This window comes from Typha latifolia, chromosome 3 (genome assembly GCF_019914945.1).
Source record: "Typha latifolia isolate L0001 chromosome 3, TyphaL0001v2, whole genome shotgun sequence".
NCBI classification, from domain to species: domain Eukaryota; kingdom Viridiplantae; phylum Streptophyta; class Magnoliopsida; order Poales; family Typhaceae; genus Typha; species Typha latifolia.
Window position 1 is genome coordinate 4,315,423 of NC_133088.1, and position 20,265 is coordinate 4,335,687.

Here is a 20,265-nt window from a genome sequence, read left to right on the forward strand (position 1 = left end):
CTCCCTCTCCTCAACCACCTTTCTCTCCTTTTTTAACCTTCTGGTCCTCTCACTCAATCTCTCTCCTTTCTCTTTAATAATTTTTCTCTTCTTTTCTTTTATTTCTTTTTTAACTCGATCTCCAACCTTTCTCATTAATCTTCCCCTTCGCTACCTAACTTCGCCCAATTTTGGCGGAATTGGGTCAAAAGCTTTTGGTTGAGAGAGATGAGGGAGGTGGGGAGGAAGCAAGGGACTGTGTCACCCTGTGCAGCTTGCAAGCTTTTGAGGAGGAGGTGCGCCCAAGATTGCATCTTTGCACCCTATTTCCCGGCAGAGGAGCCACAGAGGTTTGCCAATGTGCACAAGGTCTTTGGAGCAAGCAATGTTAGCAAACTCTTGCAGGTCTCTCTCTCTCTCTCTCTCTCTCTCTCTCTCTCTCTCTCTCTCTCTCTCTCTTGCTATTTAACTTAATAGGCAATTCCAAGATCTTGGTGAGGAGGGAATTAGAGCAGTGAGGTAGTAGTGAATAAAGTTGTTTATGGGTTTATGATTGGTAGCAAATAGGTGAAATGACTTGTTAAGTCAATTCAAAATGTCATCTGTCTACCCATTGGGACTTATAATAAACATGAGAAGTGACAGATGATCAAGGTTTATTATGGCCCCTCACATGAGGTGAAGAAAAACTAAGCATTATTATAATATACTTACTAGCATTATTTCCCTAGCTAATTTTTTGTTCACATGATTGAATTACCACTAATGGTAGGTAACATTAGCTACCCTTCTTGTTTTTCACTATATCTAATTGTGTACCCATTGAGTAAGAATGAAGACAAACTCAATGGGTGGACGATCTAAATGATCGTTCATTACTGTTACAGAAAGAATATAAAATTTTATTATTATACATTAATTATTAACTGACATTTAATGTGATAGAAGTATTATTCTAACTAAATAAGATTCAATTATGACAGGAGATACCCGTGCTGCACCGGGGCGATGCAGTGAGCAGTCTGGTGTACGAGGCGAACGCACGTGTGAGGGATCCCATATATGGCTGCGTGGGTGCCATCTCGTCTCTCCAGCAGCAAATCGAAGCCCTCCAGGCCCAATTAGCCCTGGCCCAAGCCGAGATGGTCCACTTGAGAATGGGCCGGGCTGCCTACTTGGCCCACCATCACCACCTAAGAAGGCCCACCCATCTCGTCGTCGGCTCCACTGGCAGCACCAGCACCGCCTCGTTGTCGCCGAAGATAGCCGACCACGACCACGCCAAACCGGTCTTCGCGCTCGACGTGATGGTCGACCAGAGTGGCTTAGATGATCCGCCAATTTGGTCGTGTTAGGCTAGGTGAGGCGAGGCTAGGCTAGTTTGACAGCATCGCCTTCTCTCACTCCTTCAAGTTTTGGGGAAGATTCTGATTAGGCTAATTTAGGTACAAATTATGGTATGTTTTAAAAGTGTTTTGGATTATACTCTATATTTTGCAAGGCTGTTGTTATGACATGAATGACATGTATACGCTATGTTTAATATTTTGGAGAAGGATATGTAGTGAGTGAATTAATTCATCTGCCAACTAAATGAAAAAGGTGAATGTAAACTACTCAATTCTCTTCTCTAATAAATTTGGAAAAGTTATTTTGGCACAGAGTTTGGATTTTGCAAAGTAGCGAAAAAATTTTTAAAAAAAAAAACACACTTGGGAGGCTGCTTACAAGGCGGAAAATATAACAATTTGGCTCCACAAAATATACGAAATTACGAATACAAAGAAGTAGTAAGAGGTACAGACGTGAATCTTAAATACAACAGAGGTTTCGACGGTACTCCTTTTGCTCCTCCAGCCTAACCCCTCCCTATCAACCAACTGCAAAAAAAGACCAAACCAAGTCATCACTCTCATTTAATCCACAGGTAAAATATTTTTATATTTCAAACCTATATTTACGTGTTATTATTATTATTTTGGTTTAAATGATACCTCATAGATAGCGTTTCAGATTTTAAGCAAGAACTTAGGTCCACTACAATCTACAAAGGACACTAAGCATTTTCTTAAATTTGTTTTGCCCAAAACCATAAGAACAGAGCATATATAAACTATAAATAAGGAGGTTTTTCTTTTGTGCATTTATAACCTTCTAAAATTTCTTATTTGTGTAGGAAACACGTTAGGTTTTGCATGAGAACATTTAATTAGCCGTTAAGACTATCATTTTGATTATAAAAGAAGAAAAATACTCTTATTCTGTTTAATATAGATTTTTTTTAAACTTATAAATGTTAAAAAGTTAATTTAAAGACATTCATACGCACACAAAAAAGAGGCGTTTTAACCTTTAGTTTGAAGTTTTTACCTGTGTCTCGAAGCGAGATCAGACAGCTACGTCAGCATCGTCAACAACGAGATCCCCGTTGATGAGCTCTCTGTAGGCGGCGACGGGCCAGATGAAGCCCCTCCCGAGGAGACTCGTGGCAAGGGGCACGTCGATGATGATCTCCTTCTGCGTGGGCTTCTTCTCATCCCGGATCGCGATCAGGTAACTTCTCCCGACCCACCCGATCCACCCGGCGATGTAAAGGAACAGCAGCCCGGGCGTGATGAACTCACCCCAGTGCCTCTGATCGCCGCTCACGATCAGGTGCGGCAAGCCGTCGGATCCGCAGAGGAGCCCGAACTTGCCGTAGTTCTCGAACCGCCGCTTTGTCTTCTCCATCGTGGCCTGGATGGCGAGCGCCGGGGCAGAGTCGGGGGCGTACTTCTTGAGGGAGGCACTGAGCCTCTTCAGGGATTGCTTCTCGCGCTTGGCGAAGGCCTTGGACTCTTTGCATGGGGTGAGGCCGGCGATGTCGGCGGCGGCGGGGGGCGGGGCGGCGGCGGAGGAGAGGAGGACGGAGGAGAGGGCGAGGGCGGCGGAGAAGGTCTTGAGGGAGGAGGAGAGGGAGGGGTCTTGGGAATCTGGGCTCTGGGAGCAGGAGATGGAGAGGCGGGGCTTGGAGAGGTGGTGGAGGCGGGGTTTGGGGGAGAGGGATTTGGAGAGGGTGGGGATGGAGCTGAGGCTGGCCATAGGTGGATTTCCTTCTCTCCTACTCCTTTCTCTTCTGCCCTTTTGCCGTGAGTTGAGAAGAACTCTTGATTTGGTTTTGGTTTGGCAGTGTTTGTAGGAGGGAGGGGGATAAGGTGGGAGGGGAGGGGAGGGAATTTGGGTGGGGATAAGGTGGGAGGGAGGAAAGGGACAGGTGGAGGGAACGGATTGGCGGTTGGGTGAGTAAGGGAGATTTTGTTCACAACTCATGGCTATGGTGAGCCCGGAGAAGATTTTGTAGCCTCGTTGTTTTTATTTGATTTAATTAAAGAAAACAATGGAAGATTTTATACTTTGTAATTTATTAATTTTTTAATTGAGCCCTATACTTGTGCTTATTGCAGTTTATTCCCATCCTTCCATCTTTTTTTTTATTCAACCCTTGCATTACTAGATTAGAGAGGAACACCATGAGCTTTCGTCAAACATGGCATTTGTTTGTCAACAAACATCCCAGGTACCGTGTAAATCACAATAACATATAAATCAACTGCAAAATGAGAAAAAAACAAAACATAGTATTTTTGCAGCAAATGCATTAAGAGAAACTCTATAGGCTTCACAGATGCCTGACATTCTAAGAATGGTAAATGTGTAATATAATAATGGGCGTTGTTTTTGGATAAGATTAGCAGATTTAGGTTTAATGGACATAATTGTTTCAGGAATACAACTTTGTAGATTTTGATTAACCTTGACAGAGAGATGCTCAGTTCTTGAGAAGTACTTCACTGAAATAAATTTATTATCAGAAAAGAGTTAAGACTTGAGAACTTTGGCCATTGTCAAAAGTTCAAAATTGCAGAATGGTTTTCGTGGACAGCCACTCATTTAGTTAAATGAGTACGAAAATTGGCCGGAGAATAATAATCAAGATTGGAGATGCTCAATGAAATTGCACGTTAAACTCTGCAACCCTGCAACGCCACGTTAAACTCTGTTCAAATCTTTCAGTGGAGCCAAAATATTCGCATAACTGCAGTCGTTGATAAAAAAAGGGCTACATTTCACCAAACTTTCTCGACATGACCTGAGAGTGAAACTGCTGTTAGGAAACCAGTAGCTTCAATAGGTAAAAACATTGGTTTCAAATTCAAAAATCTTGTAACTCAGGGCTACAGCATTAAGCAAAAGGTCAAGAAAAGCAAGTTTCTGCTGCCAATGTTTCTTTTCAGTTCAAGTCTATGTTATTAAGCATAGGCAAGTAATATAAATACAACCAAAAAAATAGGGTAAATTACAAATTATCTCTATGTATGCCTAAAATCAAACTACATTTTAAACTTTCATTTATATCACTTTGCCCCATGTGATATAAATTAATATGAAATCGTTAACTGTTTCATCCAAACTTAACAAAAAAAGTACAAATTATCATAATACCCTTATAATATTAATAATCTTACTATTTGAGAATATATGGATCTACTACTCATATTTTTAAGGTGATTGAAATTTTTATTCCATGATCATATATTTCAGAAAAAGTATATTGTGACAATTAAATAATAACTAAGATTTGAAGCTTATAATCCTTGAAAACAATAGAAGATATTGAACATTCATTTTTTTTTTAATTTGAAAAATAGAATACAGTGAGTAAATTTAATAGGTGGACAATGCTAACATTTTAATATTATTTATGATGAGAAAACTCCCTCTGATAAATTTTTTTATATAATTTCTAATAACTTTGGTTGGAAAAGTTAATAATTTCACATTAGTCTAAACAACAAGAGGGAAAGTAATATAAATGAAAGTTAATGGGGTAATACGATTTTAGGCAAAAGCCACAAGAGGCAAGTTTTATATATATATATATATATATAGAGAGAGAGAGAGAGAGAGAGAGAGAGAGAGAGAGAGAGAGAGAGAGAGAGAGAGAGAGAGAGAGAGAGAAGTGTTACCGGAAACAATTTCCTATTTGAAGTCTAAGGCAGATTACGATTAAGTAACCGCTGAAAAGATAAGTAGAGATCCTTGTTATCTGAACCAAAAATCTCTTCAGCCTTCTTGAGGGTTTCCTGCATGAAAGTAGAAGCTCATACAACAATTGTCTAGCTCTAACTCAAGGTTTTCAACAGCAAATAATCAGATTTTTAAAATCTGTGATATCTTAGCTAAGAGGCAATAACTAACCTCACGTGACTGCCTATGAGCATTGAGCTCTTTAATGTTGGCTAGAAATGCTCCAAACTGCTCGTATGAGAGACGGCTCCTGACAATCACAAGAAAAGTAACAGTCTATCAACTATATAGCATAGATTAGCATCGGCATCAGGAGGGACTAACAGACCTGGCTTGACGGAAGAATTCCTTTCCATCTATACGGGGAGTGAGTCCTGAAATGAGAAAGAAAAAATAATAATAATAACAAATATACACGATGGCACATTATATAAATAATAAAGACCAGATGGTTTAAGATTTTATCTCTGAAATAAGATGACACTACAAGGATTTCCATTCATGTGTAATGAAACAGGAAGTTTATTGTGTCCTTGCAACCTACAACAATGTTTATTGGGTGGAATATCTTTCGCGTGGGTTGGCTTTGACTTTTGACAAAAAAATACTTGTTCATCTAGAACATAACAGAAAGGCAAAAATTCCTCTTTATTTGGCCAAAAAAAAATCTTATGCAAATATTTTCTTGATTTATTGGCCCTTTCTGGCTATTAATTTATTTCACAGGTTAGACCAAAAATTAACTTAAATAAAGTGAAGGATACACTAATATTTCTTAATAGTATCAGAACTTTGCCTTCTGATTCATGTTATGGATCATCATGTAGTCTAATCTACCTGGATAGAATAGTTCATGTATTTGCATAACCTTTACTTAGCATATCCCATATATCATCCCTTTCTTACTAGTTAAGTTCTACATATTTAAGTACTAAATACTATCCTTGAATTCAATGTAACTATTTTACCCATGATTTCCAGTTTTGGCCGATCTCGAGTTGCGATGATAATGTTCAGAGATTTAAATCAATTCATATACAAGGAGAAAAAGAACTTGAGGGTAGCAATTATACCCATAGGACTCCTAGTATTATAGCGGAGTCTAAAATATTGAACCAATAAATACATATTTTTGAAAAAAAGAAAGTTGTACACAGACTTTTATTAAGACAACTCTTAAAGGGTTATCTCTAAAACTTTTCTTCTACAACCATATTATTTTTAATGTAGCTGATAATTCTTATTATCACACTATAATAGATACTATACAATTAATAAGACATAGTGTTCTGTCTCTTACTCTAAATGATATTGTTACTAAATATCTTGACTCAAAAATAAATGAGCTTCGCACTTATATTGAAATTTTTAAACGATAGTGGAATGAATTTGGTTATAATTGATGTGTGATGGGTGGAGTATAAAATAGAATAAATATAATTAATTTTTTAGTGTATTCGGACATAAGAACAATACTTTTAAAGTCTGTAAATGCTACTGCTCATCTCAAAAGTGCAAATTATATTTGTCAGTTGATGAATAAAACGGTATAAAAAATAGGTAAAAAAAATAGTTCAAATGATAACTAATAATGATGTCAATTATAAAATTACTAAAAATTTAGTCATGATAAAGAGACATTATTTATTATATTGGACATCATGTGCTGCACATTATATTAATCTTATGTTAGAAAATATTACAAAAAAGTCTGAAATTGATATGGTCATACATGAAAATCAGAGGTTAATAAATTTTATATACAACCATAGTTAGGTTCTTAATTTACTTAGGCCGATAACCGATAATAGAGAAATCACTAGACCTAGCATCACTAGATTTGTTACTCATTTTTAGCATTAGAGAATATCAAGCACTACAAAAATGATATTATGTAGATATTTACATCATAGTAATGATATATTAAATTAAAAATCTAAAACATAAAGATAAAACCTTAGATGAAACTCTGAAAAACATGTATCTTGTAAATGTATTTTGGAATGATATTACAATTGTCAATGCAATATTTGAACTTCTTATCAAAGTATTACAACTTGTCGACAGTGATAACAAGTTTAATATGGATTTCTTTTATAAAACAATGGACATAATAAAAAAATCAATCAGAAAAATATATAGACAAAAATTATGGAAAGTAGTAAAAGATGATTAATTTCAGATGAAACAAACTACATAGAAATATACACACTGTCGATAGACATATTTTTAATTAATTAATTTACTTCGATATATTAATATTTAAAATTTTGAATGCTTACAAATTTTCTTTATAGTATTTTCTTAATTCAATATTTTAAGTCTCTACAAATATCAATAACGATTCTGAAGTCTTGTTGCGAATTAGCAAAATAATCAACAGACTTTAGGTCTGATATTTATAAACAGATCCTTTGTGATAAGAAATAAGTTATAATTTAATTAAATAATTTTATTATTATTTATTTTAAATTTAAACTCTTGATATAATTGATTTCTTATCAAATGTATGCAATAATATCAAAAAAAGTAGAGAACAATATTAGATAATAAAGATAACTTATTGTTAGATGAGATATTGAGGAAGACCAAAAAATGCGTCCAAAAGATGAATTTATGAAAGTGCATACTTGGTGGCAACTACAGCTAAAAGGCAATGAATTTGTCTGGACAGAACCTGGATTAAGACGCCCACGAGGAGGTGAGCTAGCTGCAGACGACTGCTTGCTCGATGGATACCATGGTGACATTGTAAACTGCCCCTCATACCGGGGTTTTGTTGGTGAAGTTGCACCAGATGTCAATTTAGGTGATCCTGCAGTGGAGAATCCTCTAGGAGAACCAGCAGTAGATATTACTTTTGGTGTAGCTTTTGGTGTGACGCGTGGGGTGACACGTGGAGCTATGGAAAACTTCTGTGCAGCATTCCTCATTGCTGTAACAAACAGATCAACTAAAACATATCAAACTTTTAAAACTGAAAAAGAAAAAAAGAGTGAACAAGAAAATACAAGGTTGGACTAATACCTCCTTGAGCTTTGTTTCCCATTTCTGCAGATCCACTGACTAGATTTGGCACAGAGTTACCAATGGAGTCTCCTTTTTCTGCATCATAAATATGATAATAGTCAGTATAATATAAGGCTATTGAATGGCAAAGAACACATGTAAGAGAGTATTCTCAGAAACAAAAACCTTTCCAGGAAGATACTTCTGTTACTGACTGATCACAGGTCCTAATATCGATTGTTTCCTGTTGCTGCCGAGAAAGAAAAGGTTCAGAAAAAAAAAAAATGAATACAGAGAAAAACCACTTTCTCTTAGATTTTAACATGATTTAAGAGTTACAGTAGCAACAATGGTATGGGAAGCAGAGGGAAGACTATGTAGTGAGAATGATTAAATAAACTTACAGCTGGATTATCATCGTTAATCGACTGCATCAAGTGCCTCTTGAATGTTTCCAACTGCAACAAGAAAAAAAAAAAGAAACCGCATCTAAGGTTGTCCAGAGATTGAATAACAATCTGCTCAAATGAAAACAGCAAAGAAGCTGTATTGATTTCGGTAAGCTGTTAACATGGAAGCGTTCCTAATATCCCAGTGGGTGGGCATCCTGACCTCTGTAACCATATTTGAGGTAACATTAACTTCATAGGAGGATCAAACTTTAAGCAATGATGAAATATGTGAATCGACAAAGAAATTCTGAGGCTGGCAAGATCAGAAAACCATGACTGCCTACTCACATGCGGTGAGTAGAGCTTCATCAATTCATATACAGATGAACTATTTATTATTGATTGATACCATTTTACAACTTCAACAATTAGCCCCTCAGTTTTTCCTTTTCTGCAATTCAAGAATGCTAAACAAACCAAAAATCAAGATACATAAAAATAAGAATCTCATGCCTTTGTCAAATCCCGAGCTAATTTCTTCGACGTCAGAGCCAGCGTATCCCGCTCCTTAGCCAACTTAATCTTCGCCAAAGGAACAATAAAAACCGGAAAAGTATATATAAGAATAGGCAAACAATCATATCAAAGAAAAGAAATACTTCAATTACAGTGGATCGGGCCTAACGTTATCCTCAAGCGCGACCCGGAGCTTGGCATCTGCGTCTTGGTACATCCGATCGAACTGCGAGAACCTCTCCTGGAGCTCGATAACGACACGATCCTTCTCCGCGAGCTTCTGCTTCAATCTACCGGCCTCGAGCTCCAGCTTCGAAACCCTGGACGCGATCGCCATGGACGTGATCTTCCTCGCCAGATCCAGCTGCTCGTAGGGATCCGTCGGCATCACGGCCAAGATCTCGTCCGGGAGGTGGAACTCCGCGCTCATCTCCGGATCGAGATCGAAACCCTCGCGAGGTGAGGAAACGAGGACGAAGGGGTTTTGGTTATCGAGGGTTTGAATTGGGGTGGAATTGGTGGGAGCTGCTTTGGTTTTCTCGCGCCTCTTGTTTGCCCTCGAATGAGGTGGCCTTTCCCTTTGCTCTTTTGGTTGCTGTGCTGGTTGGAACACACAACAGCGATTTCAAATTGTATCCTCTCCCTTCCCCAAAAATTTTCAAATGAGTGATGATACTTGGCGCCTACTCTCCCTTAAAATAGTTTTTATCCAAACGTTTTCCAAGGAGAAAGTAATCTAAAGAAGTTGATGACCGCATTTTATCCTGTGTTTTGGTTGATGGGCGAAAACAATGACAATTTTCCATAAGTTCACCACTTTATAGTATTTAAGTAAATAAAGTAGAGTGGAAAGTAAGATTTTTTTTCATCTCACTCTTTATTCTATAAAGAGAGAGTTGCATTTTTACTTCTTCTTTTTTTTTTATATACAGTATATTATTATTGATTACAATAATTGCTTATTTTCAACAAATCCTTCCGAATTTAGTAAATCAATAAGTTATAATTGTTTACTATAAGTGAGTTTACTATAAATTTTTATCCGACAAATCATCTACGAAAGACAAGGTAAACGTCATAATTGGTATGCGTGAAAGGGATATTTCTAAATGGCAAGTACACAATTGGAAGCATGGATTGATACATGATGTGAAGCTAACATTAGTCATTAACTATATATGCATCGTGTATATTTCTATATAAAAATGAGTCTCAATTACCTAGCTACATAGACGAACGAATTCCAATTATAGTATATATAGAAAATAATACCAAAACTATTATACTACCATTGTATCGTGTATAATACGACAGCTTTTGTACATGAGAATTTGTGTAAGAAAATAAAATTCTCAAATTCTTCATTGTTAGGGAGTGTTTGATGGTTAGAAAGTGAAAATAAAAAATATTCCACTTCTAAAACCTCTCTATGTTTGATATAAAGAAATGATTATTTATCTACCAAAAACTTTACTTGTTCTTTTGGACTCCTTTCCTCAAAAAAGACTCGCTCTATTAACTAAAATGAAGCACTTTATTAAACTCCACTATCTAACAATTAAATATGACATATTGTTTTAATTAATATGAGCCTAAACAACCCTTTTAATGGCCTAAGTTGAAATTATGGCTCCTGATTAGGAATAGGGCAATGTCGTTTGCAGGTTTGCATCTCCATTGTTCAGATAGTCTTAAGGGCAAAATTTAATGACAGTAAGAGTGCTGAACTCATTTGCTCACTGTTTCATGGCAATCACAGAATAGCAATGGCACTGGACAGCTGAGAAAGGCATCTCTAACAGCTTGTTATCACAATAAAATCTGTTTACCATTCACACAAAGCTCCTGCCTAATATAATTGATGCATGGGTTACATATAAAATAACATAAAATATTATTTTAAAAAAACAAAGGGATAATGGAAACTAGATTCAGTAACCATTCTCAGCCATGTACAAGCTTAACAACATGCTTACAGTTCTAACAACAGAACAATCTCTCATCTTCTGCAGGTTTTACCAGAAGACAACAAACAAAAGCAAGTATAAAAGAAAGAAATCTACCAAGATTTTGATTCTGGGTTTTCGAGATGTCTTCTATAAACCATGGATTTGCAAATGATCACTATTCAGTGAGCTGTTATACACTTATATGTGCAAATTAATAACAAATATTACAGACAATACAAATCACTTATATACGCAAATTACAGGAACAGACGGAAATAAAGGATTGATGATAGATATGACATATAACACATACAACTTAATTTCATCTGTATAAGGTGCAAAAAATTGTAGTCACCCTATGAGGATCATAATGCTTTTCAGTTTTTAGGCTCCGTGGCTACTTCATTGGGCTACATCGTTGGACATTGCCTTTCCACTTTCAACTTTCAAGCAGCAAAATTCCTGGAATATGAGAGCTTATTTAGTCTATGTCACTTGTTCATTTACATTCTGGGGGAAATCCGTGGGAACTTCACCCTGATCTCTCACATCTCTGAACATTGAAAAAAAGGAGATTATCCCCTCCGAAGAAGCACCTCCTAATAACCAAAGCAAGAATGAACCAAATGGATTGAGTAAGCTGGAGCCACCGGGAGCATTTCCTGCTTGTTGAGGACTTGGATCTGGAAACTGAAGTGTGTTGTCTTCTGGGTTCACCCTTGCCATCTCTTCTGTTCTTGTTGTTTCACCAGGCCCCAGGAGACCAGTTCTAGCATGATCAGAACCTGTTTGGAGTTCCTGTGCAGTTCTGATGTCATTGTTTGCTGCAACAGTGTCCCTAACATTTACTCTTGCAATATGCAGGGTAGAGGTGTAGATTGTCGACGATGTGATCTGGACACCAGTCTGTTGCTGCAGCAGGCCTCGGCTCCTAATGAACCTTTGAAGAGCTGGAACCTGAGATGGTGATCCAGAATGACTGATAAAGGGCTAAAAAATAGTAGCAAATTCTTGGAATGTATAGATTCTCATCATGAGCAAATTCATAAATCATAATAGACACATACAATGTCTCAAATGAATCCTATTTCTTAAAAAATCATCAGTCAAAAAGATTCGGTGGCTTTTATCCATAAAATTGAAGCCAAAATTCTGATTCCCAAGTTAGGCTTATGTCATTCTTTTCAACCTTGAGATCATAACACAAAATGGGGAAAAGAAATGATGGCAGTTCACCAAGAATTACTGGATCCAAAATGATTGGGATATGGTAGTCCAATAAATATAGCAAATATACAACATGACTGTATACTATTTTATTTGGAGAAAAGAAAATTACCTCAAAACGGTTCCAGAAATATAAAATCAAGTGCTGCATGAATGCAGCAGTCGCAGAGAAAGCCAGATATGAAAATCCTGGTTAAGTATAGGAAAGATATTATTTAGGTTGCAAAGGAAAGTAGAATTATCTCTAACCCTTAAATATATATCATGTATTATCAACGCAACTCAAAGATGAAGTAAAACAGGTTTACAACATGAATTAGCAGAGAGCTTCAATGAAAGAACTAAAGATTACATACCATAAGAATAAGAAAAGAAGTAGATGTGGAAAACCAGAAAATAGAGTAGGAAGAAGCGAGGGAAGAACTGCATTGATATCGATGTCCGAACACTGCAAAACCAACCTCAGCAAAATAAGATTATTTCCAGTGTAAATTATAGTTTACTCAGCTAAATTCAGTCAGTCTAAATTCTAAAATTTTGCTTCTAATGTCAAAGAGGTTAAGTGGTACCACTGATTTGACTTTATTAGTTGCATGTCAGCTAATTTTTCTCTACACTGAAAGGACGGTAGCTTATAATTTTAATACCATCAACATGGCTGCAAGACTTCTTTTGTGGTGGCTATACTATTTTAAGGACATACAATTTCCTCAAAGAATTCCATCAAACTTTTCTTTTAAGAACAGAATATAAGAAGAGCACTATCTGCACAAATCCAACACAAGTATTCATGAAAGATGGCATGGTTATCACTGTCAACAAAAAAAAAAGGAATGTAAGTACCTGATCATTGTAAATAGCTCACACAACCATACAAGAGTTAAAACGAGAAATGCGAGTAACTGGTCGTCATAGAACTCAAATAGGAAAAACAGGATTCCTATCATAATCTGCAAGGCACAAAAAAAGGAAAATATGAATCAAATAACGGAAATCATATATGCAGAAGTTTTTCCATGTAGAAATCATAATGACACACTAAATCTTTTTTATTTCAAAAAAGAATATTCCCTCACCGGTACAAAAACCAAAGATTCAATTACATGCACAAAAATCAATTGAAATGTGGGAAGCTGATGGCGTGCATGGTGTTGGAGCTGCACTGAAATTGTTTAAGAGAAAAATAATGCATCAAAATGGTAAACCAAACCAATACGAAATTATAAGCTGTCTTGCATTAACCCTCAGCATACAGCAAAAAACAAACCTGTGAATTTAAGCATGCGAGACTGTGTTTCTCTCAGGGTAAAAGAAACAGACATGGTGGTTGTGAAGAAAACAAAGAGTGACATAATAAGCACACCGCATTTGGTCACAAAATAGTCTGCATAAGCCAAGGAATGATGTATATTAGACATAATGATGCAAGGAATCTCTCATTTTTAAAACAAAATAGCCTCTAATCCTAAGCAAGACGAAAAAAGAATCATTAGGAGTTCCATATATACTCAAAATTATGATAGTAATAACAATCAAAGAACTCATAAAATATGATCAAATAAAGAATCATTTCTAGCTCAGTGCAAGGATTTGTTTGTCTTGATTTGAAGACTAGCTATAACTTATAAGATAAATAAGAGCAACTTAAAGCACCAGGTAAGAACTGCATTTTGGGATCTCATATGTACTAAAAGGATAATATTCTTAATTGGCAAACCTCCAAATCTTGTGGGGCCTGCTACTGGTTCATGTCCATAACTGAGATCATAAAAGTCCTTTGTCTGAAAATTATAAAGATAACCTGCATAGAGTAAGCATATCATATCATCAAACTATGATGTATCACATCAGAAAATGAATAAATTTGTAGAAAGGTACACCTAAAAGCACCCACTAAAAACTATATAACTTCATTGATATGCCTACTCCTATACATAAGATAATTTTGAATATTTTGAAGATTGTGCTACACTGCAATCATACACTTGTATACACAGCAACTTGACAGGAACAGAAACTGAAAACTTTTAAATTCATTAAACAAATTCAACGGTAAATCACTGCATGAACACCACAGCAACAGCAATTGAAATATGAAGAACAAAAGCAGACCTTGACCAGGAGAGCTCAGTAAACTATTTGTAAGAATAGTATCATAACCAACAATACTGTTTATCAGAAGTTGCTGCCACCTGAAAAGCAAAAAAAGATTGATATTATGCTGTCCAAATTCTTAATACTAAAGGCCAATGCTTATTGTGGCATAGGACAGAAACGTCGACAAAATTCTTGCTTCAAGATCATTCTCAATCTAGAAATAGGATAATAAAAAGAATGTCAAACCAAGGGTGTCAGTTTATTGCACAAGCAACAATTATTTGTAGATTCAGTGTAGAAGGAGAGGCAAACAATGAATCACAAAGCATGAGGACATAAATGGTTAAACCTATGAATAGGTAGTGGGATGCAAAACTCCCCAGGAAAGACATCTGTTAATTTAAATCATCAGGTAGGAAATTGACAAGAACCTATTTCCAAAGCAGGAATTTTGAGCAGAAATTGTAATATTGATAGTTCGGACACCATGCCGAGATTTGGCTCCTTCAGAAAGCAAGAAATATCCCTGGAAGACACAATCATGAGGCTGTTAAAGGGAACACTTGGATAAGGCAGAGCCACATAAATATGGGTGAAACTATGCAAGAAGCACCACTATAAGCCTTTATTATTTGTCTCACAGATAAGAAAATACTTTTCCTATACTAGCATGGAAAATTCAGGAGGGTCAATCTGGAAGCATAATTTTAGTATGGATACTCAGATTTTCTAATAGCATAGGCATATATTTCTACCTCCACATTGCAGAAATAAGGCTAAGTTCTGTTTGGCTGCTGGATTTGTTCCTTGAAAGTAATTACAAAATGATTATACAGATAATTTGTCGAAATTCAGTTGTTTTCATAGAAATGGAAGAAAATGACTAAGTACAAAGGTCATCTTACATCATAATTATTTTTAAGCAACAACCACTTAAGATATTACCAAAATGAAACAATGTACACCTATTAATTTATCATGTATGAGTTGCCTGAATATATACCATAACAAAGTAATATATTTCTATTACTCAAGAATTCTATGGATTGCATAAATTTAATTTACAGTTAAATCCTATTGTTTATAGGCTCATCATAAATAGAAGACATACATTAAAGAAATGTTGTTTGTTTTAACTATGTCAGATGGGTAGAATAAAATGACCGTCTTATTTATTTGATCGTAATAAAACAAGAGAAATTTTCTCCAAACCATAAGATTTTGAACAAGGTAAAATGTAATCAGAATATTAATATATTACAGTTCTAAGAACGAGATGAAATTGCACGTCTTGTGGTAACTACCTTCATCAACCTTCGACCAGAATAGCTACCCCAAGCTACTTTAGTCGATGTCTGGGCGGATAAATTGGAGCAATCAGGTTATGCAGTTTACTCTAGTTCCACACTAGCTTAACAGAACTTACTGATATCTAAGGTGCATACAGATTAAAAGAATGTAAACAAGGTAGATAGATTACCTTATCAACAGTGTACAGATATGTTGGTTCAAATGCTTTGCTTCTCTTCTCAAGCCATTGCACTGTAATAAACACCAGATACTAAGAAGAAGTTAAAGAAAATGCAAACTAGAATTAAAGAAGAACAAGAAGCTCGATCAGTAAACCATATAAATCTGTTAAATAAATTGGCTGACAACAACCAATATGATAAAGTAAATTAGCTTCAGATTATCTGCTCATCATTGAAAGAACAAAGATAATTGACAGGAAGACAGAAGCTATTTCTATGACACTTTGCATCTTTTGAAACCAGCTACATGTTCTAGGGAAGAGGTAATTACCAATGAATTAGTGATTAACTGTACCTATCAATGAGTTAAGATGTTCCACGCTAAGCATGTGTAGGCATGTCGACATATCAAGATATCTGTTCCATGTTGAACTGTTCTGCTGTTCAAAGTAAACCAGCAGCAACCAAGTCATTTCATATAAAAAAATAAATACAGAATTTATAAGAACAACAGATATTTGAATCTTCAAAGGACAATATATGCACTTCGAAAAGGAGAAAAAGTGAAATACCCATCTGATTTTACATGAAAAAAATGACTAGCAACAGCTTTGACAAAGCAGCAGACAATACAATGGAAAATAAAGTGGAGTGATTATAACCTGTTAGCTTGTCAATTTTCATACATTAGGACACTTTTTACCATTTCATAGTTCCACGCTCATGGTCATGTTCATGAAATGGAAATCCAGATATTAGCACAAAACAATGCATAGTTGCAGATGCACGCACATGCATGTAATACTATAAACAGGTTCGCAAGAAAAACTAGCAAGCATACACCCAACCCTTTAGAAATATGTCTTAACTCACAAAGAGAGCATATGCACCCACTCTAGCAGCTGCATGGAACCATATCCAGAACAGTTAATTTACCCTTAGACCAACTATGCCCTTGTTGCATAAGCATGAGATAAAAGGACTTCCATGTACAGAATAAACTTTTCTGGAGTACCAGGACATCTCTCTTTGTATTCACGAGGTTATTTTATATTGGACTTTTGTGGTCTAAAATCAATCATTAATAGATTAGAAAATACAGTTCTTCCAATATCTCAATCTTTTTCCAGGTGCAGTTCATTGACCTTAAGGTTGTAAATGCTTTTATCGGTCAGCTAGCTTTGCAATCCTACACATGAAGAAGCTGGCATCAGGCATGCTTCTATAACTTAGTTTGTTCATAGCTCAATATAAAGAGCTTCACATAAAGTGTGAGAATTTATTGAAGATGAGAATAAAGTGGCAGAATTTGGACAGGATCTGCACTCATTCAGAAATGTTTTATTGTTCAGCCTTCTTACCATTAACTGCCCAGCATTCTCCACGACTTTCTTTGCATGCTTCCAGATTGAAATAATACGCATGTTCCACCTATTGAAGAAATGATAAACTACTGCTTTAAATGACTCCTTAGCAGATAAAGGGTGGTGTACTGAACCTTCTACATTAGCTTTCATATTTGCTCCGCCTGGGGAAGTCTTGATAATGGCTGTATCAGCTGTATTTTCTGGCTGAGGTTCAAGAAATTCTTTATCACCCTTCCAAGATCTATATATCAATTTACCCCTTCTAGCACCTGAGCCAATCCAGTTTGACCAAAACTTTGTTGTCAAGATAGTGAACTCGTCACTGTTCACCTCTGCAGTTTTAGAGTTACCAATTGAACTTTTCTTATCCTGGAAACCAATCATGCTCCGGTCAGCAGCACCCGCATCCCATAGGCCACCACTGATAATCTACAACCATGAAATAGCCTTAAACAATATTAATACCATCAAACAACCTACAACTTCAGCCAACACACTAGAACGGTTAAGAACATTTTTCTATGGAGCACTTGATCTTACAAAATAGAGGTAGACTAATGAAAAATATACATAACTATTCTTGCAGAGACATGATCATAAGTACATTAAGAGAACGACCATCTATTAGCCATAATAATAGGATTACGTAGGAACATTTCAAGTTTCCCACAAATATCATAGCCTGACAAGTAAAAAATGTTACTAAGAATCTGACTCCAAAACGAATTGCTAACAAGATGAGGGGCCATTAATGTGTACCTTGATCTGGACAAGTTGAGCTTCAGTAAATTCAATTCCCGAAAACTCGCTTGAACAGCCTGGCTGAACATGTCAAAGGAACAATGCACTTGTTTCAAGTTAGAAGATGTCAAGTGAATATGAGAATGCAAAAGCGTCGAGCTGATTAGGCGTGCTGAGTTTAGCAGATCACAGTTGGAAAACATAATTCATTAGATGAGTAGATAAGGTTGAACATAATTGACCATGTAGAATTAACCAAAATGAAATTATGACCAAAATGGTTCTGGAAAGAATTGTACACGTGATCCACATATATGCTACCATCCACTGTTTATATATTGTCACACAAAAATTGATAAGTTGGCCAGTCGCCCAGTCTTTGCATTGTTTTAGGGGTAAAAGGGTTTCTCCGCTTTACTAGCTCGTTGACATTTAAAGTGAGAGTAACTGGACATACTGCTAATAGTACACCAACCACACTAGTTACTATTTCTTGATTAGAAAGTGGCTTTCATAGCCTATCTCCGATAGGAAGTGATGCAAAACACATCTTCTAATGTTGTATTTGATTATTTTCCTTCATCTTACCATGCTTTGCCAACTACAATGAGGTTCAGCAATTCAATTGCATACTTTCTTATCGTCAGATACCCAACATACTAGAGAACACCATTTACATAGTACAGGCGTTAACATCATCAATTTCTAACTACTCGTCCACTCTTCCGTACAAAAGGCTCCCATTGAATAATTTAGATAGAGAAGATATTGATCAAAGAACAGGAAGAAAAAAGATCTCATTTTCCAGAGAACTACTTTATGATCATGTTAGCCTCCAGGTATTTAAATAACTCTATGACCATACCGAGATTAAAAAAAACAGACTTTTCTACTTGAATTTGCTGCGAATTATGACAATATACCATATCTAAACCAGAATTTGTCCCTTTCCTTAAGAAAACAAACCCCCTCCAACGAATCTAACAGCAAGGAAACGATACGAGCGACAAACATAGCAGAATTCCCCGCTCCTCACCTGCTGCACGAAATTGGTGTGCATGACGACGAGCAAGAAGAAGAGCGCGATAGCGACGGCGAGGTACATGTACTCCAAAGCCAACCGGATCCTCGGCGTCAGGAGCTGGGAGAGCATCCCAGAGAGCCGGGCATGGACCCGGAGGAACGTCTGCTCGGGATCCATTTCCCCTCTCTCCACCTCTTCGGAACCCTAGATTTCTACGTTTCCTTCCAGCTTCACGGTGAGATGAAACCCTCGATAAGAGGGACGAATAAGAGATACGACGGGATGAGGCGAATTAGAAGCGGAATAACGGAGAATTGGGTAACGTGTTCGATTTATTCCTCTTTCCGTAATTTCTTCGTCTTGGTGGATAAGTTATTCCCGAGAAGGTGAAAACTTTGGATTGCGTATGCGGCTCGTGGGCCAGCCAATAGAAGAAATGATTAATTAATAAGCAACAGTAATGCTTTTTAATTCTGTCTAAGATGTGATTATGTTACAATACTATAAGCTAAGCCACTATTTTTTTCTTATGTTGATTTGGCTCGTGCATGTGTGTAGCACTGTACTCAACGCCTTAACCTGTCCATGAATCTTAATTATTGTTGCTAGCGTTACTTCTAATCTAATCGCAACTTTAAGGAGCCTTTGATGAGTATAATTTTCTACGGGATAGAGGAGGCGATATTTATTTACAGCATAGTCTAATTTAGATAAATATAACTTTTTGTAACTAAAAATTCATTTTGACTTAAACATACAGAAAGAGTTTGATAATCTAAGATGCTACGCGACAAGGCTAATCATGTAATTATGCTTTAAAACGGGTGAGCTTATAGCCTCGCACTTAACAATCTCTCACCTGTGTAATTACATTCACCTAACAACTTCATTGCTACATTTTTTATTGAGCGCTTTTTTTGTGTCCCAGAAGCAAGTATTTATCAATTATCGATAATTTGTAGATCTAACGATTAAGATTCTCAACGATATAATAGGAATGTAAAAAAATTAAAAAGTATAATCAATTCAATAGATAATTAATTATTCTTAAAATATAATTTTAATATTTATCATCTCTTTACGGAATGGTTTTTTTTTTCCGCTTTTCTCTCTTTCCACTTTTTCTCCTCTTTTCGCTTTCTCTCTTTCCGCTTTCGCAACCTAAACTAGTCAAAAGAAAAAAATCATCTACTCCCACACGATACCTGGACTAGCTTCCTCGTCGGAGCCGAGATCAAGATCACTAATTTGATGATTGAAACTATGGATCGAGATCAAAAGGAGGAGAAAAGGAGAAACTGAGAAGAGATCGGAGATCGATGAGCAACGAAACAGAAGAGTACAATGCCAAGAGATCGAGATGGAGATGGATGAGAGCTAAAAGGTGAGCGGCAGAGATGGAGAGGAGATGGATGAGGGCTCAAA

The 20,265-nt window shown here is 36.3% G+C and overlaps 4 protein-coding genes across 8 annotated transcripts; 1 reads left to right on the forward strand and 3 right to left on the reverse strand.

Moving 5' to 3' along the window:
- The first annotated feature begins 63 nt into the window (after window positions 1-63).
- LOC140785058 (LOB domain-containing protein 4) lies at window positions 64-1,638 on the forward strand. Its single transcript, XM_073132763.1, has 2 exons — window positions 64-384; window positions 963-1,638. The coding sequence occupies exons 1-2, from the start codon at window positions 208-210 to the stop codon at window positions 1,332-1,334; spliced, it is 549 nt and encodes a 182-aa protein (XP_072988864.1). The 5' UTR covers window positions 64-207; the 3' UTR covers window positions 1,335-1,638.
- A 65-nt stretch (window positions 1,639-1,703) lies between these two features.
- LOC140785057 (photosystem I reaction center subunit III, chloroplastic) lies at window positions 1,704-3,250 on the reverse strand. Its single transcript, XM_073132762.1, has 2 exons — window positions 2,350-3,250; window positions 1,704-1,859 (listed from the first exon to the last, which is right to left on the reverse strand). Exon 1 carries the CDS (start codon window positions 3,058-3,060, stop codon window positions 2,368-2,370), a length of 693 nt encoding a protein of 230 aa, XP_072988863.1. The 5' UTR covers window positions 3,061-3,250; the 3' UTR covers window positions 1,704-1,859; window positions 2,350-2,367.
- Window positions 3,251-3,794: 544 nt separating this feature from the next.
- Window positions 3,795-9,631, reverse strand: LOC140785319 (uncharacterized protein At4g15545). 2 transcript variants are annotated; one of them, XM_073133158.1, is made up of 10 exons: window positions 9,133-9,631; window positions 8,961-9,029; window positions 8,460-8,513; window positions 8,242-8,305; window positions 8,074-8,151; window positions 7,724-7,981; window positions 5,375-5,420; window positions 5,218-5,296; window positions 4,986-5,102; window positions 3,795-4,108 (listed from the first exon to the last, which is right to left on the reverse strand). In XM_073133158.1, the coding sequence occupies exons 1-9, from the start codon at window positions 9,391-9,393 to the stop codon at window positions 5,010-5,012; spliced, it is 1,002 nt and encodes a 333-aa protein (XP_072989259.1). In that variant the 5' UTR covers window positions 9,394-9,631; the 3' UTR covers window positions 3,795-4,108; window positions 4,986-5,009. The 2 variants fall into 2 exon arrangements, with proteins under 2 accessions (XP_072989259.1, XP_072989260.1); XM_073133159.1 differs by having other exon boundaries at window positions 7,724-7,999; window positions 9,133-9,588.
- A 1,400-nt stretch (window positions 9,632-11,031) lies between these two features.
- On the reverse strand, window positions 11,032-19,188 carry LOC140784494 (membralin-like protein At1g60995). Of its 4 annotated transcripts, none has more exons than XM_073131944.1 (15): window positions 18,853-19,188; window positions 17,835-17,897; window positions 17,070-17,504; window positions 16,064-16,148; window positions 15,717-15,778; window positions 15,541-15,591; window positions 14,668-14,762; window positions 14,252-14,331; window positions 13,857-13,940; window positions 13,407-13,523; window positions 13,216-13,301; window positions 12,983-13,089; window positions 12,496-12,587; window positions 12,252-12,328; window positions 11,032-11,869 (listed from the first exon to the last, which is right to left on the reverse strand). In XM_073131944.1, exons 1-15 carry the CDS (start codon window positions 19,015-19,017, stop codon window positions 11,399-11,401), a joined length of 2,070 nt encoding a protein of 689 aa, XP_072988045.1. In that variant the 5' UTR covers window positions 19,018-19,188; the 3' UTR covers window positions 11,032-11,398. The 4 variants fall into 4 exon arrangements, with proteins under 4 accessions (XP_072988045.1, XP_072988046.1, XP_072988048.1 ...); XM_073131945.1 differs by having other exon boundaries at window positions 16,064-16,145; window positions 18,853-19,153; XM_073131947.1 differs by lacking the exon at window positions 15,541-15,591 and having other exon boundaries at window positions 16,064-16,145; window positions 18,853-19,152.
- Window positions 19,189-20,265: the final 1,077 nt, after the last annotated feature.